The following is an 18,560-nucleotide window of genomic DNA, read 5'->3' on the forward strand; positions in this document are numbered from 1 at the left end:
ATTTCAAAATTTCTACCTTTGCTAGATGGAGTATTCAGAATATTAGGAAGAAGAGAGAGAGACAAGGTCCACATGCTCTAAGATGGTCAACTGTTTATTCAGTGTTTAAAAAACCCAACATGTTTTGGCCACACTAGGCCTTCTTCAGGGGTCTTTGAGAGAAACCACTATGATCCTGTAATTTGGAGAGTGTTTACAACTCTAGTGGTTTCTCTCAAAGGCCCCTGAAGAAGGCCTAGTGTGGCTGAAATGTGTTGGGCTTTTTAAACACTGAATAAACAGTTGACAATTTTAGAGCACGTGAGCATGTCTCCTCTCTGTTTGCTGCTTAGCTGGAAAGATAAGATAGAAAAAAACTGGAGGTAAGAGAGAAAAGTCAACAGACATAACTGAAAAAGAGTTTTGGACTTTGCTTCTGATGCTGGCATGAGGGAACTAACCCTTGTGATTGTGGATTGCTCCCTAGCAACGGAAGAAAAATATGAGCAATTTTTCCATAAGCAAGATAACCCCCAAATTTGAACTGGGTCCCTAGCACGAGGTCAAAATAGGTAGGCACTTGTGTCACTTCTTGAATATAATACTACAGGGCTGCTCTGGCCTGAAATGCATAAACCAAGGTTTGGGGACTCTTCATTTATCTGACAGCTGTAGTCAATATACTTTTGCCTGCAACAGTGCATATTCATGAAGGATTCAGACAGGACATCAAATCACAAGATGGTTTGAACAATAAAAAGACTTAAGTCATACTATACCTTCCTTAAGGAGGCTGTAGCAAAACAAGCGTGCTCTTTCAAGATCTCCTAGCTGTCGGCATATTCCAACATACACCCTGCAGAGAGACTGGATACAATTGTGGCTCAAGGACATCTTTTCCTTCTTTAGCTTATTCAAAATAGCCTGTAATGCTGGCTCTGCTAAGTGCTGTAACATGCAGAACAGTATTTGTTGTAGAGGATGTTTCAACATATGAAATATATCTTAATGCAATAAAATACTATACTACTTCCTTTGGGAGAGGTCATTCTGGTCTTAAGAGCTAATAATTTATAAAAATGCAGGCAAGAGAAGAAGAGCAGATCTATGAAGACAAGTGTTATGACTAATATTTTGAAATGTGCTGGGGTAGCTGTGTTGGCCATTTAACAAATACAAACAAAAATCAATCAGTGATACCTTTATTGGCCAATTAAAATGCACAATATATGTTGCAAGCTTTTGAAGCTCCATGGGCGTCTTCATCAGGCAAGATGTTGCAAACCAAACAAGACAACAACAACCAAAAAACACAATTGGAGATGTTATTCATATGCCTGCATGTAGTTTCAGTCCTTAGGAAAGATGCTATGATGAGGAGAATATCTTTTGCATGCAGGCCCCTCCTCCTTCTGGCCATGTGGCAATAGGGAGATTTTCAGAGTCAAAGAAATTTAAAGTCCATTTGCATCTCAACAAGGACCTCTCTTTTGCAATCCAGTATGTCTCCATTCCAGTAAGGTCACAGGCCTCTTTCTAGGCCGAGAACAATGGATTCCTCAAGAAGTCTCCATGTTTTTGCATTAGGAACATTTGGGTGGTGTAGAAGTAAAACATGTGAATTCAATCCAAATTTAAGAAGAAAAAGATTGTTTTACCTTGGCTGAAGCCCCAGTTCACAGGCTACTCTTCATGGCCCCTCTGTTGCAGCTACAATGCAGTATCTCACAATACAGAAAACATGCAGGGGTGGCCATTTAAACAAATACAAACAAAAATCCATCAATGATACCTTCAGTATATTGTGCATTTCAGTTGGCCAATAAAGGAGATGGTGGTGCAAGAAAAATATAGTCAGTTTAGAAGACAGGACAGACTTTAAGAACACTGGGTTAAACACATCACTGAAAGGCTCCTGATAATTATCTAAGACTGAAAATAATCTTCTTTGACCCATTTACATGCCATTAATTGGAAATGAACTAAGAATCGACAGCTCCAGCTAATCTGTCTTATATAGAATTGCATGTTGCAACTTGGCAGATTTATAAAGAGAGGGGTAAGGGCATGAAAAAGTCTTGTCTACTCTCAATATAATCCTAAATATTATTCCAGAAAGTTCTATGCTTTACATTTCTATGCAAAGTTCTACACAAATGATAAATGTTTAAAAATTATCCAACTGACCTTCTTTACAACACCAAGCTCATGGACCACTTCTTTCTCTTCATCTCTCATAACTGGTATCCTTGAGGTATTGCCCACAAAAACGTGGCTAAGTATAACAGGTAACAGATCAAAACAGCCTTCAGAACTTTTCTCCAATGCTACAGTTACAGCTCTGTTATCAGGATCATTAATATCCTCCACTGCCAAAAGTAATTCTGAATCACAATCACCAGTGGACTGCATAGCATCCCCACTGCTGAGGTCAGTCTCATCAGGAGGACACCAAGTATCAGCTTCTGAAACTTCGTCTGAAAGCTGTTCCTTGCCGAGGTCCAAAACTGGTGACTTACTTTCAAGCTTTGGCTTTTTGGCACTCTTTGGCACAACCACAGGTGACAGTATCCTTTTCCCAGCCACTCCCACATTGCAGAATGTCTGCTCTGGGTCAGATTTGAATTTAGTCCCTGCTTTAACAAAAGCAGTAGATGTGGAAGCAATTGCTTTAAACCCACCGATTTGATGGACAGGCTGTGGGATATTCTTGCCATTTACCAATGATGACCTACTGAGCTGAATGTTACCTTTCAGGATGTTGAGAGTTCTTGCTCGAGCAGAAAGCTTTGGATATCTACTGTCCAAAATTTTCAATGAGTTTTCCTGAGGAACAGGTGGAGCAATAACACCAGCTGCAGATGGAGGAAGTCTACCTGGTACAGGAAGGGCATGTTTGGGAGTAGTGGCACAAAACTGAAGAGGGGAAGACAGAATCCTCTGACCTACTGGCATTTCACAGGGAGATGGAGTAGTCAATATTGCAGGAGATTTGCACTTCAGGGTATCTGACATTGGTGATATTAGAACTGGATTTTTATGTACAGGAGATATCAATTCTTCCAATGAAGATGGCAAGGAAGACTGGCAAGGCAATGAAGTTCCTGGAGAAAGGGGCCGAACAAGTCTTGGAGGTGTAGCCATCAGAGGGGGGAGCAGAGGAGGTAATGGTGGGCCCATCTCTTCCCTAATTTGTATTAGCGTTTGTGGATACTGCTTTGTTGATGCTGCAGTATCTGTACTGGCTAAGATGGTTTCAGTCATCAGGATATGCTGATTTTCCTTCTTCTTCTCATGGCTAGCTATATCATGACTAACATTTGAAACAGTTATAGAGTCTGAGGGCATATGTACCTTTTCTGTGCTATTCTCTGTGTGAGATGCAAAAGTAACTAAAGATTCTAGTTTCTCCAGTACTAATTTCTGTGGTTTAGAGCTGCAGTTGGAAGATCCCAGGTTATGTGGTATAGCTTTAACAGCACAAGTGTCTCCATTATTCTTTATGCAGCATTCCTTTTTATGAAATATATTACTATCATCAACAACATGGTGGGATGTTAAATGGTTTTGCTCCAAGTTTGCGCTGCATGCTGAAGCAGTAATAGTCATGTCTTGCTCAGAATTCAGGTTCCTTTTACAAAAGTATGACTGAGTTCTGGAGGTTTCTATACTTGCACAACTGCACTTTATGTCTGGTGTAATGTCACTATCAATCTCTAAATTACTGACAGATGATGTCCTGGAGAAAGATTTCTTGTTACAGATTACCTCCTGGTTCAGCAATGAAGCAACTGCTGAAATACTTTCTTTTGCTATCTTTCCTTCTGATTTCTCTTTTGCAACAGAGGCTTTCGGTTTCAATGAGGCTTTGTCATTACTATATAGCAATTCCACTGAATATGAATTGTCCCATGTCCTTCCTATTGCTTCATCATCACAAGAATCAGTGTCATGTCCTCGAGACAGATTATCCTTTTGAGATGCAACTTCATGTTTATCACCACCTGAAAGAGTCATATTAGATGCTCTACCTGTATGACTGTTCCTAATAGTCCCCATTTTGCTTTTGGCCATCAGATTCACTGGGGATGTTCTTAAGAAACTCACCTTCCTCAATGGGCAGACTTCTTGTTCTGATGATGAAAGACAGACAGATGAATTCATAATCTTAACTGTGTCCACTCCTCCAGAACTTTTATCACTACTTAATATTTCACCTGTTTCTTTAGCTGCATCTAGAGTATGTTCTAAAGCACTGTTTTTTGAAGGTCTCCTCAACTTCTCAGGAACAGTAATACGTGCCTCATCACTTAGAACTGATTTGTTTGCTAGAAGAATATTTTCTGTGTTAATACTGTTTAGATTAGAAGTCTCAGGAGTTAGTGCTTTATTTGTGTTGTTAGATGGGCTGCAGCGGTCAAGGTTATGTTTCTTTTCCTGAGAATAAGTGGAATTTTCCTGTTTATTCTTCCAGCCTTCAGCAGTATTATGATCAAAATGAGTAATATCTTCTCTTACTGGGGAGGAAGGGGTAATGCAGACTGGGACAGAAGACAGTGTGTTTGCCTCAGCATCAGAGCTTTGGCCATCCTTGTTGAAAACTTCCAAATTAGAAGCGCTGATATCCACGGGCTCTGTAGCGGATTGAGAAGTAGCCGTCACTGCAACAGGCAAAACTGTTTCAATACCTTCAATGTTAGTTTGTGGCATATCTTGGGTAGACTGAGCTGGATCTTTATTCTTGTTCTGTTTTGCCAATATCTCCTCTGTTACAGAACACTCATCTTTCGTTTTGACTTTTTCCACAGGATACTTTCTTTGATGACATGAACTGCTCTTACTATTCCAGTATGGCATTTCTTGAGATGTGCCATTCATTTCACATTGCAGATTTCCAGATATCAAATTGGTCTCCACACTTCTGTTACACACAGTTTCAAAAACATTCCCTCCTGCTGTAACAGACTGCATAGTCCTAATTTCCCTGGTATTCAGTGAGTCACTAAGTTCATGCTCAAGTCCATTTGATGCCACACATTCACCCTCCATCAAAGTTTTCATAGTGTAAAAGTCATTGGAAATACTATGTGTTTTGGACTTGCCTTGCAACTCTGTGTCTGCATCTTCAACCTGACCCAGTTGTAATGTAGTTTCAGTGACACTGTCTACTTCAAAGACCAAGGTATTAGTTTCAACAGGTTTCTTAGACTGCAACAAACAGTTTTTGATAACAGATGCTTGAGCTGGTAACATACAATTTCTTTCACAATCTGGATGCTCCTCTGGTGATTTACAGTTATTTTTTTGGTCAGTTAACTGTTGGAACTGTAGGCATTCTTCCTCTTTTATGTCCACTGATTTGAATTCCTCAGTCATGCTATCAGCTATTTTCACCTGGTTATCATCTACTTTTTTAGTAGGCATAGAAAAGGAAGCCCTGCATTCCTTCTCAGTCTGTACTGCTTCATCTACATGACATAATGATTTCTTGCATCCATCAGCTACCACTGTAGTATTTAACTGTGACTCTGAAATACCTGCATTCATCACTTTATCTCCTTTGTTTTCCTCACTTTCATTGTGTTTGTCACATCTTTCTTCACTGATGTAGTTTTCTTCTATACATTGTGATCCAACACAGGCATCAATCTTTTTTTCAAGGGAATATGTAAATGGTAGTTCAGCAACCTGTTGCTTGACCTGCTCAATAGGGTGCTCTTTTTCGGAAAGGAACTTACAGTTGCTGATATTCATTTTCTGTTCCAATAAGGGTTCACCATTTCTGCCTATACCAAGTCTTTCAATTGCTTTATTTTGCTCATCCATTGTTACATGTTCAGTGGCCTCTTCACCAAGAGATCTAGTTTCTCCTGAATTAGATATTGATTGGATATCCTTAAAGGGTTCTTCTGCCATGCCTTCTCCTCTACTCACATTACTAGAGCCATGCTTAGATTTTTCAAGAAGTCCTGCCACACTGTCAACAACAAAAATTGGCTCTTCAATGTGCGGCTGATTATCTGTTTTGGGAGACTGAGACAAATCATCTTCTGTTGTTCCAGTTAGCAACTCTTTCTCTTCATTTTTAATGAAGCCAGTAGACTCTTCAAATACATGCACAGGACTACTAGTAGCCATTTTTTGAACATGCACTAGCTCAGTTGTACTTTCTTGGCCTCGTACATTAATGAACATTAACTCAGGGATCAAAATTGTATCTTTTGTTTCTGTCATGCTGAGGTTCTCCGTACTGGGCACTGCTATTTCAGTGGCTGTTTCTATTTCCATCAAGTCAGAATTCTTTTTGAGATACTTCTCTTCATCCTTTGATTTGGCATTTTTCTCACTAAGGCATTTTGATTTTGCTGTCACAGGGTCAGAACACACTAACTCTTCATTTCTCAAGTTTCTCAATCTTTCAGGTGCTTCCTGAGGACCATTATTTGCACTACTGACACGAGAAGAACTGCATCTGTTCCAAGACTGTGCTGAATGTTTTTCATGCCTGCTTTCAGCTGCCTGTTCATCCTGACCATAGTTTTCTATGATATTTTCAAGTGTCTGTGCACTGTCTTCCATTTCTTCATCACTGGAATCTGTTATGTCTCCAAATAAGATATCCTTAAAGAGATAAGTGAGGATAGGTGGTTATCATAATGCAACAACTATATAAATAACTGTACTAAATATCTTGTTTATTAATTAATTTAGCAAAATGGACCATTGCTATGCACAGAAACCACAACTTAGGTCTAGTTTCCAGTAAGATGGTAAAATCATCTATAGGCTATGGCCTCTTCAAATTCATGTAACACCATGTTCCGCCCAACCAAAATACAATCCAGAGAAAGCTGCCAATTCAGTGAAAAAGTTCTCTCTGGTGGTTCTTTATGTTCAACAATTTATTTACCTCAGCGAGAATTAAGATTTAAATTATAACACATCTGTTAGTAAGAGATATTCCCCTTTACAGAGTTTAATTTGGCCTGAAGTTTATTATATATTCCTAAAGACTTTTATTTACAATGACAAACTTTTGAAACTTTTATTTAAAGAAAATACCTTAATGGTATTTTACAGAACTGTAAAAAACAACAAAAACAGCAACAGCTAAAGTCCAAGAGATCAAATGACTATTCAATATATTATGAAAGGCTTTCCTAAAACCAAATTGTTTTCACCTAATGACAGAATTAATAATGCTAATTAGTGGAATATGTAGAAGAGCCATAGCTAAACAGCAGACCACCTAAGAGGTTCAATCCCTGGCATCTTCTGGTAGGGCTAAAAGAATTTGGCCTGAAACACTGGATAGCCACTGCCAGTTAGTGCAGACTATAACCTTGTTCCACCTTTCATCCTCTAGATGTTCTGCACATCTAACATGGCCAATGGGGAAGAATCACTGGATCAGAAGTCCAAAACATCTTCACTATGCTTCAGCTATCTTTGAGGGCAATATTTACACAGGTAAACTTTGTATCTGCGATGCTCTTGCTCTATACATGCAGTTTTGCTATTCTTAATTCAATATACTGAAGAGCTCAGGAAGATGAAGCAGGTTGGACAACGACTAGAGTGCATCCGGAGGAGAACTCGACTCTTATCTGACAGAACTCATCATGGGAAATTTCTTTGTTCCTATAGAGGCAATACATGTAGCTCAGAACTCTTTCTCCTTTGCACGTATTGCGTCTGCAGAGTACCGTCCAGTAGAGCTGTTTAGGGTAGTAAGAGAACTGACACAGGTTCCACCTGTGCAGAACCCATTACTTAATGCATGTAACAACTTCTTCACAGATAAAATCTCTCAGATAAGAGCCGACTTGGATGCCAGCGTTTAGCAGAATCAATGGAAGAGGTGTCCAGCAACTCCGCTGATGAGATTATACTGGAACAATTTCAATCCGTGAGTACCAATGATGTGGACAAGCTCCTTGGTAGAGTGAGGAAAACAACTTGCCCTCTTGATCCTTGCCCTTCGTGGCTGGCCGTCCAGAGGGTGATGTCTTGATGGTGTTCCTGAGAGACATCATCAATGCATCCCTTAGGGAAGGTCATGTTCTATCCCGTGTAAAGGAAGTGGCCATTAGGCCACTCCTGAAAAGGCCCTTCCTGGACCCCCTGGATATGAACAGCTATAGGCCAGTCTCTTTACTACCTTTTTTGAGCAAGGTGATCAAGAGGGCTGTTGCCCTTCGACTCCAAGCTATCTTGGAGGAAACTGATTATCTAGATCTATTTCAAACTGGCTTCAGGACAGGTTATGGAGTTGAGACAGCCATGGCTGCCTTAGCTGATGACCTTCGTCTGGGCATCGACAGGGGTAATGTGACCCTGTTGGTGCTATTGGACCTCTCTGCGGCTTTTGACACTATACATCATGTCATCCTCTTGGAACAAATAAGAGAGTTAGGAATTGGAGGCACTGCATTGCAATGGTTCCATTCCTTCCTCTAAGGCAGATTCCAGAGGGTGATGCTTGGGGACAGTTGTTCAGCAAAACAAAACAAAACAAAAAACAGAACATAATTGCGGCGTACCTCAAGGCGCCATCCTGTCCCCAATGTTATTTAATATATATATGAAACCGCTGGGAGAAATCGTCCGGAGGCATGGGGCGGGGTGTTATCAGTACGCTGATGACACCCAGATATATTTCTCCATGTCTTGGTCTACAGCTCTGACTTCAGATGGCGTCTCTCCTCACAATGACTGTCTTAAAGTAGTAATGGACTGGATGAGGAAAAACAGATTGAAACTGAATCCAGACAAAACGGAGCTACTTACAGTATCAGCCCCAAACCCAGGTACTGGGATACACCTTCCAGTCCTATATGGGGGGTCACAATTTCATTATTCCTTCTTTCTATTATAGCCGTTGTGGATTTAATTTCATTTTTAATTTTATTATTTTAAGGTATGTTTTAACCTGTAAATTGTTTAACTGTATTTTAAAGGGGAGGATCATTGGGACTGAATATTTTAACTGCAAGCTGCCCCAGTTGTGTTTTACAGAGAGGCGTGGTATTAATAAATATTATTATTATTATTATTATTATTATTAAGTGGAGGAAGGAAAACCCAGCTTCTTTTGGTAAAAAGGCCTCTCTTTTCCAATGCAACAGAAGCTGCTAAAATTTATTTGCTCATTCTATATCCCACCATATGGTGTAAAAAACTACTGCAGGGCAACTAACAAAAAAACCCTATTAGAAATAAAGATCAGCATACATTACAAATCCTTAATTACAGCAGATTCCAATAAGCCACTTGATATTTATTCCGTTTTTCCAATGTTCCTACTTGAACAATGATGTTATGAACTCTCTTTAAAAGCCAGTCTGGCAAATCTCTCTATAAGATGACTTAGTGCTTTCACGAAGAAGACTCTACCAACTGTACCAACCACTCTTAACATCATACACTGATATTACTTGGTGCAGAACCCCCTCTGAGTATTTAGGTGCACAAAGAAAATTCATACAGAATTAAGAGATTTTGAACTTCAGCTCCCAGAAGCCTCAGCTACTTGACCAATAATCTAGAATTCTGGTAGTTGAAGTCCAAAATCCCTTAAAGAGCACAGTTTGGGGACCACTGTTTTAGAGGGATCTTCTGATAAGGCAGGAGAGAGCTGAAGTGAAAACAAGCTAAAATCTCTTGTGAGTATTTAGATATGTTTGTACATATCTAAAAGCATTCTAATAGATTAATTATGCACACATACTATTTTAGAAACAACTGAAAAAAGTTGTTGTCTCTGGGCTTAACATAGCCTAGCAGCAGAAATAGATTTTATGGATTGCCAGAGATAGTGTAAGAGGTACCATTGCCTTGCTATATGTATCTTCATTGCTTTTGACCACTAAGGATAACTGTTTTGTTTCAGTTTCACAAATGCTCTAAAACCCTGCAAAACCTGTTTACCAGCAACAACGGTAGACCAAATGATCACCATGGATAACAAGATATCTTTCATGTCATTTTCAACTATCATCTATTTTCAATCTACAGAAGTCTTGCTGAAATTTACTACACAATCTAATTTTTATTATTACTATTTTTTTGGAACTTACTGGAGTAGTGGCTGGTGAAAATTGTATGGGAGACAGTAGAGGGGGTAGAGGCCTCAGCCACTTCAAAACATCTCGCAGACTTTCATCGTGTTCTTGGTCCTTGTTGAAAAGATTCAAATTAGTTGCTGATAAATCTGTCTGAGAAGTGTCTTCCAGAGTACTGCCCTCACAAAAAGAGCTGTTGCCAGTTTCCGTAGTTTCCATGGTCTTGCTTTCAACTGGGTCACTGTATTTAGTAGACCTCTTATTCGATTTTATATGCATTGATGACACAGTGGTTTCTGCTGCACAGGTTTCAGATAAAGAACCATTGGAATTCCTCTCTCCTTGAGATTTCTTGATTTTTTTAGGATACTGCATGATTTCTATAAAAGGGAAGATTAACTGTGTTTTAAAAAATAATACTGTATTATTTCTACCTCTTGAAGGTTTAAAGTAACAAAACAAGATATTCAAAATAATTTGTTTAGGGCTTTTGGCATTATTAGCCAAATTATATTCAGACACTTAAATTTCACACATGGATTCAAGTCAGGACAGGCTGTGTAAACAGTCTTTAATTTTGAATTATGTATGTGGGAACTAGTGAGGGCAGGAAGCCAAAATAACTTTCAGACTAAAATGGCAGGTAATAAACATCATCATCATCATCATCATTGTTGCCAAAATACAGATGCCCTTATCTAGGCAGAATGAGTATGTGTCTTTGTTGCTCATCAGTGAGCGTGACCTTCATGAGCTCAATTACTCTAATTTCAAAAGCATATAGCTTTTGACAATAGTTTAAATGTGTTTTATTATTTAAAGATTTTCTCTAGTCTGTATCAATTAATACTTTAAATATTTCAGGCATCAGAATTTCCTCACCCTGAGAAACTTGTTTCCTAATTACTGATGTTGCCTTGCCATCCTTTTCACCTGCTGATTGAACTCGGTTATCTCCTACCTTATTCTTCAATCCTAATGTTTGTAATACTCTCTTCAACAAATTTTGTAAGCTTTGCCCTCTAATAATCTATCTGCATTAATTTCCTTACCAGATGAATCATAATCAGCTTCTGATTCCTGTTTATTTATCAATATCTAGTGGCCTTATCATCATTGTTAGAGATCATACAAAGATGTGCATGTACATTTGCTATGTACCTCCTGCATATAAAATAAACCTCACTCAGAAAGATCCTCACAATATATATACCTATTCACATGCACATTCCACTAAAAGGATGGACGTAAAAGCAAATGTTCAGTTCTAGGTAACAGATTTCTCTTCAAATCTATTTATCCCCTAAGATTGCTTCTGTGGAGTGATCAGGAGCAATCCTCCTGCTCCTTCCCATTCTCTCATGCAGAAGCTGGAGATGTCACATTATTACTCAATTTTAAAAATGTACTAGTCCCACAGTCTGATTTCTAAACATCAGCAGATCCAATTACAAGATCTACCCCATCTGACTATTCACTTTTTCCAGAGGTGAAAGAAATAGGGCAGAGAATTTGCAAGCCAGAGACTAATCTAGTTTAATAAAAAAAAAAGTATGTCAAAATGGACCTAGGATCCTCATGAGGTCTCAGAAGAAAAGAAGATGTGCTCATAGAATCATAGAGTTAGAAGAGACCACAAGGGACATTCTGTCCAACCCCCTGCCATGCAGGAACACATAATCAAAACACCCCTGACAGATGACCATCAAGCCTCCATTTAAAAACCTCCAAAGGAGGAGACTCCACCATACTCTGAGGTGCCATATTCCACTGCTGAACAGCTCTTACAGTCAGGAAGTTCTTCCTAATATTGAGGTGGAATCTCTTTTCCTGTAATTTGAATCCACTGCTCCAGGTTCTAGTCTTTGGAGCAACAGAAAATAAACTTGCTCCATCTTCCGTATGACATCCCTTCAAATATTTAAACAAGGCTATCATATCACCTCTTAACCTTTTCCTCTCCAGGTTAAACATACCCAGCTCCCTAAGTCGCTCTTCATAAAGCCTGGTTTCCAGACCTTTTACCATTTTGGGCCCAAAACACACTGCAGAAATAATCCAGCTTAAGACCACTTTAACTGTCCTGGCTCAGTGCTAGGGAATCCTGGGAACTGGAGTTTACAGGGGCACCAGAGAAGGCTAAATGTCTCACAGAACTACAGTTCTTCAGTGTGTTTTGGATCAATGTTAGCATTACCAGTAGCTTGGAGGCAAAATTTAATCGGTCCCCACAGAGCTGATATGCTCCTCACAATTGGCTTTTCTACATAAGTTGTTACTTTTGTACTTTAACAATACACATTTGAAATGTCTTCTTCATCCCAAAAAGTACTTACTTGTTCTTCCAAGTGTTCTTGAATGACTATCCAAATCACCTACTGCAGGGAGGAAAAATAGGCTTTTTATTTATTCTTATTAAAAACAGCAGCATATATTTTAAAAATGGTCATTTACAATGTGATCTAGAACCGTAGTGCTTGGTCTCACCTAAAATGTAATCATTTGCACTGATATGATCACCTCCTGTGGAGCCAATGATGCACATCCAGAGTTCCTCCAACAGCACCTTGACTTTTTCTGTAAAATAATTAAGAGACTGTACAAGTGGTATTTTCTCATGTATTAATATGCTGAGGCATGGGACACATGTAATCAAAGACACTGATGAACATGAAATGAATACGGTTGGACATTTGTACCTCTCTCTCATTTGAGCAGGTAATACGATGTGTAATCTCAAAAGTATTAAGGTACTTCTCTATCAGCCAGAAAGCAGACAGCTCTCTCTATCAGTCAGAAAGATAAATACAGTGTTCAAGAAACTTTACTTATCTAGAAGTCAGAACACAGTATGTTCATACATTTACAGTTTAAAACCAGGGACTTGAAAGACAGCATCCTAACAAAGATGATACAAAGCCACACATAGAATGGATTTTGGGGCTGCCTGAGTTATTTCTTGTAAGCTTCCTCAGACATATGACTTAAGGGTAGTATGAAAAGACCCTATCATAAATAAAACATTGCCCCTTTTACACAACGGAAATAACCCAGAATGGGACCAGTGTGTCTGATTTTGAGATAGAGAAAAATGGCTCTATACTTGCAGAATGCATACACACAAAAGCAGTTAGTTTTAGACTCATATATCACAATAAAACAGAATGGTTTCACTGATCTTAGAAAAATTCAGGATTGTGGTTAAAACAAATTTTTCCATTATATCATTATCAGTGTGCAATGTTAAATCTCTTTGAATAGTCCATAGAAATTTTGACTTCATGTAAAGTGTTAAGTCACAAGTGAACCAATATGCTCCTTTCCCTTCTCTGGAACTCTCCTGAGTTTTGTGCCTCCTCAGAGGACTCAGCCTGGTTTGCATGATAAACAACAGCAAGAAATCCAAGAACATCAATTTAAATTGCATCATTTCCTTCTTGTCTCTGCTTGCCACTTAGTTAATTAAGCTGCAAGACTCAAAAATGAAACGAAGAGCTCACATTTTCTTTGTTGGCATTTTAAGCACTTTTTGACAATGACTTAGTGTTTGGTACTTGCATGTATAAGAAATGCATTGAGTCCGGTCTGGTCATTTGCACAGGAAAGGTTCTTTAAAAACAAATGGTCTCCTTCACCTATCTTTTAGAGGTCACCATGCCCAACATGACAAAAACAGGGATGCAGGTGGCCTAGCAAAATTTTGATAGGATAGCTCTTTTTGTGGCCTTGTATCAAGGTTGTGATGACTTAAAAATAATGCTTCAACATCATATGAAATCTTCCTTCAGATATGGCCACCTAAACCAAGCAACAAACCAGTTTTAATGGCTTACATACAGGAGATCTTCTCTCTATCCAGTTCCAATGTACCAGCTTACCACACCTTTCCTTCAAAAATGTCTTCACCATAATCAAAACTGCACTAGTCTGTATCCATTTATCTCTTATCATCCCTGTATTTCCTAGCTTTCCATTATTTAAACTCCAAGCATAACTATTTGCTATCCAAAATTATTCAAACTCCACATTGGACGCTACTCCAATGCATTGCATTCTGCTGTCACATGCTCTCCCCATTCTTTGGCGGGTTACAGACTGCTGAAAAGCGGCAGTCTGCTGCCGCTGCCGGTTACAGCGTCCGTGAACCACAGCAGCCAAACGGCACGGTTCCCGGACGCTGCAAAAAAGGAGCGTGAAAATCACGCTCCTTCTTGCACCCCGGAAGAGACGCCGCAAGTGCCGAAGCGCACACTCATGGTGCCATTTCTGGGGTGTGACGTGCGGACGCAGCACGTCCTCTACGTCAAGATGCCGGTGGCCATGTGGAACGGCCGCCACCATTTTGTACAGGCTGGGTCCTTATTAGGGTTAGGGGCGTCAGGAAGTGACGCCCCTTTCTAACCATAATATGGACCCAGTTTGTATTTTCAGGCCCCTCTGTAATGGGCCTTTGATTCATGTGCTGCTGATTTCAAAGGAACAATGGAGCAGACAAATAGGGTCAAAGACATGGCATATCAGCCTTTGACATGCCAGTTCCTCTACCCAACTTGCAAAATCCCAGTGATTCAAATCATTTGCACCACATTTTGTGGGCATGCTAACTCCAAGGAGCCTAATAACTAACCTTGAAGTTTTATGTTTGACAGGTCATAATAGGCAACAAGTAACACCCTTCTTCATCTATCTGCAGTACTAGGGAAAAAATAGAATTCAGCAAAGAAAAGGCTTCTACAAAAACTTTGGTCTGCTCCATGTTTATCAACACATTAAAATACAAGATGCCCTAGATTAGGGGTAGGTAGGAGTTTCTGGACTGCAACTTCCACAATCTCTTACAACTGGCTAGGGAGAGGTACAGCTGTCTATCACTATACTAGAGCTTTCTGACAGAAAACATTGTTCTTCCTTTTTTGTACATTTTGGAGACTTGCATAAACTCCAAGGGGCCAGGTAATCTTCATGCATTTTTTTTAATGAAACATTGAAGTGCAATGCTCTACAGTAGGATGTGCTGACGCCCATCAATGACCCACTGAAGAAAGAGTAGCTAGGAGCATCTGTAACACTACTTATTAAAGGATGCATACATACCAACCTTTGTCTAGGTTTCCAACTGGATTCTCTTTTTCACTCTGGGTCTCTGCATTCTTTACCACTGAAGGAAATAGGTAGACACAGAGATATGAGATGAACAATTAAAAAGTAAAACCAAAATTGAAAAGCTAAAAATGTCAACAAAAGAGTGTTACCTTTCTTATGTTTTATACTAGGAAATCCATCGATCTTTTCCTATGAATGTGAATTAGGGGGGAAAAATCAATTACAATTTATAGTATTGAAAGTAAGAGTGCTCCATTGCTTCTAAAAATACCTCATAACCTTTCGAATATTTAATAAGCCTTATGTAAAATTGAAAAAGTACATTTTAAGATATCCTCATCCCCAACTCCAAAAAATGTTAAGTTATGTTTGTAATTTGTTCCACCCTGGGTCCTGTACTAGGCCACTTTGGTTCCCATGCTGGTTACCCTTGCTGCTGCCCACCTTATAAAACAGGTTTCCAAATTATGGGCACCTATGAGACACATATCTAAATTTAAAAATATGTGCTGGGCATCAACCCAAAATGTCTGCCCTGGTGTACAAGGCTATTCTGAATGGGCAGAAAATCTGCCCAGAACACTGAGTACAAGGCTCAAAATTCCAAACACAAGAATCTTCTTTGAATTTACACTGACAGAATTCTATTTCACAGAAGACAAACTCCTTTTCTCTTTTGCCACAGTCACCTTTGTCAGCCAATCGTATTCCCACCCATCTCTTTCTTTCTCATCCAGGATCACCTCACATACATGCCCTTTCTTATCCCAGATCACTATTTATATATTTTCACACACATTTATGCCTTATATCTATTTCCACATACGCACACAAAGGAACAGACATCCATCTCACATGTATCCCTTCTTTCTGATCATTCCAAGTGCACAAAATACCACATTGTCTCTCAAATCACCCTTTTGTGGATCACGCCAAATCCTTTCTCTCTCTCTCCCTTCCTAATACTGCCCTCTCATTAAGACATACAAACACACAATCTTCCCCACCGCACAGGTCTTTCTTAGCTAGTTCACCCAGACCCTGCTGCCCTCCCTAGTTGCACTCTTTGCTAACTTCAATGACCACTCCCACTCTACTAGCTTACTGCTCTCTTTCCTAACCCTTCCATGTTTAGGGTGACTTGGCAGGCACAAATATGCCCATGATGCCTGGTACCTAAGCAAGCTGCATTGCCTATTCCTGCTCCAAAATAACATGGACACTCGTATAGTTTAAATGCCACTATTGTCCTCAACATCATTATTTTGTCTTTTAATCAAGGTCATTATTTTTTGCAAATACTGAGTCTGGTGTCATACTACTGGACCACAAAGCCAACAACAAACCAAGTCAACCTGATAGCAAAAACAATTTTTACAATCAGTCCCTCTTCTATAACAAGTAATGTGAGTGGAGGTGGAGAAGGAGTTTAACCCACCAATGATTCAACAGGGAGGAAGACATGGGGATGATGTGAAAGGGAACAAGAAGAGGTGGGCAGCTAGGGAGAACATACCTGACTTAAAATTCACCACACACACACAACATATTTTTAGGGGGGGGGATAAGACATATTTAGGGGGACATGTCAGATTGCCAGCACTTACTTTCCAATTTACAGTACTAACAGATGAAGCATTCAAGGAAGTGCCCCTCTTTAGCCGTAATGAACTTTTGATTAAAAATGTTACCTGTGCTTTCTTCAGTTCTTTCTCAAGAACTTTCTTTTCTCCTTTCAGCTGCTTGAACTCCTGGATGTGTTTTTCTGCAGCCTCTTTATTTAAGGGAGAAAATAACCAAAACTTGTTAAACCCATTTAGCTTGCCTTCAAAATCTACATAAAACCTGGCAAACAAGGACAGAATGCAATTGCAAAGTAACACCTTCCCTTTCTGGTTTGTCCAACTCTCACAATTTTTTTCAAGGTTTACAGCACTCAGCTCTGTACTATCCTTTCATTATTTCATTAGGATTTCATCACACTGGAAGCGTGCAGCTTGGCTCTGTCAGTGTTACATTAAAATTGCACTCACCAGTTCCACAGCTTAGTGATTCCAAGAAAATCACTAAGAAACCAGAATAAGAATCAAACTAAAAGCTATGAAAAACAAGCTGTTTTTAAGTAAGACTGTCATTCCTCAAATTTTGCTATCAAACCATAACATAAAAACACTATTCTTTAAAATATCCTTATTGTAGAAATATGAAAAATGTTTTAGGAATGTAATAATTAAACAAACATTTATAAAGCAATCAAATCAGGTTATCATAAGCAGGCCAAGCTCACTAAGAATAAATGAATATATATTTTTTTCAGTTCAGTGACTTTACTGGCTCTTGCAGAATACCTAAAAGGACACACAAGCTGGTAGGCAGTGGGGCAGTGATGGATGGGACCAGGGCTGCCACACTCACATCAACATCCATTCAATGTTGGTTCTCTTTCTTATACACACTACACTATCCTTCCCCTACAACCTTGCTAAACAGGTTCTTACTTGGGAATAGGGTATCTAGATTAAAACCATCTCCCCTAAGACTGAAAGATACAGCTTGGATCTGTCAGTGTTATATTAAAATAGCACATAACTCCCTGACAGTGATCCTAATCAAGAATGCAAGCAGCAATGTAGAAACAGAAATCTTGCTTTCTTAAAGTTAAAACCTCTTTCTCATGATCTCACTCAGCATCTTCTGGAGGAGAAAACTTAATTTTGTCCCTGCTACTGACATATGAAAGTTCTAATGACTCCTTGCAAAAAGGAGTTACAGATTTGCCAATGAACACAACACAATTTTTTCTACTCAGATGCTAATCTCACTGCATTCAGTGGGATTTACTTTGAGGTTACTGCTACTTGACTATAACGGAAGAGTGTAGCTTTAATTGTTTCTTGCTTGCTGGTTTGTATTCTAAGTTTTCTAACCATTTTAAAACTTTGCATTTAAAATTTTAAAATACCATAATCAATTTGCTATTATTGTTGTGTGTTTTCAAGTCATTTCCAACTTATGGCAACCCTAAGATGAACCTATCATGGGTTTTTCTTGGCAAGTTTCTTCAGATGAGGTTTGCTTTTGTCTGAGGCTGAGAGAGTGTGACTTGCCCAAGGTCACCCTGTGGCTGAATTGGATATCGAATCCTGGTTACCACAGAGTCATAGTTCAATGCTCAAACTTACAACAAATATACCTGAAGGCTAGAAAGAACTTAAGAGAGTGTATTCTCAACCACTATGACGCCTAACGATAGTGTCAAGATTCCTACAGAGCTGAGAAATAAGCAGTTCTCACCCGTCTTTGCTCACAGCTCTTTACAATACAGTACTACTGAAGAGAAGGAATAACACTTCATGATGTCTCTAAATCAGGGGTGGGCAAAACGCAGCTCCCAGGCCACAGGTGGCGCCAAGG

The 18,560-nt window shown here is 39.2% G+C and overlaps 1 protein-coding gene across 3 annotated transcripts in view; it reads right to left on the reverse strand.

Moving 5' to 3' along the window:
* The window catches only part of ICE1 (interactor of little elongation complex ELL subunit 1), a 44,368-nt gene that overhangs the window by 8,958 nt on the left and 16,850 nt on the right, over nt 1-18,560 (reverse strand). The window contains exons 8-15 of one of the 3 annotated variants that reach the window (XM_089516391.1): nt 16,838-16,920; nt 15,296-15,335; nt 15,142-15,201; nt 12,531-12,620; nt 12,380-12,421; nt 10,059-10,423; nt 2,167-6,600; nt 759-927 (exon numbers count right to left, since the gene is read on the reverse strand). In XM_089516391.1, the coding sequence (XP_089372517.1) occupies nt 759-927; nt 2,167-6,600; nt 10,059-10,423; nt 12,380-12,421; nt 12,531-12,620; nt 15,142-15,201; nt 15,296-15,335; nt 16,838-16,920 (5,283 nt within the window). Of the gene's footprint in view, nt 1-758; nt 928-2,166; nt 6,601-8,522; nt 8,690-10,058; nt 10,424-12,379; nt 12,422-12,530; nt 12,621-12,742; nt 12,829-15,141; nt 15,202-15,295; nt 15,336-16,837; nt 16,921-18,560 lie in introns of those variants that run through there. The other 2 variants (XM_089516392.1, XM_089516394.1) reach the window with 2 other exon arrangements.

Source organism: Sceloporus occidentalis, unplaced genomic scaffold, assembly GCF_023333645.1.
Source record: "Sceloporus occidentalis isolate IW3139 unplaced genomic scaffold, rSceOcc1.0.p SCAF_3, whole genome shotgun sequence".
NCBI lineage: Eukaryota > Metazoa > Chordata > Lepidosauria > Squamata > Phrynosomatidae > Sceloporus > Sceloporus occidentalis.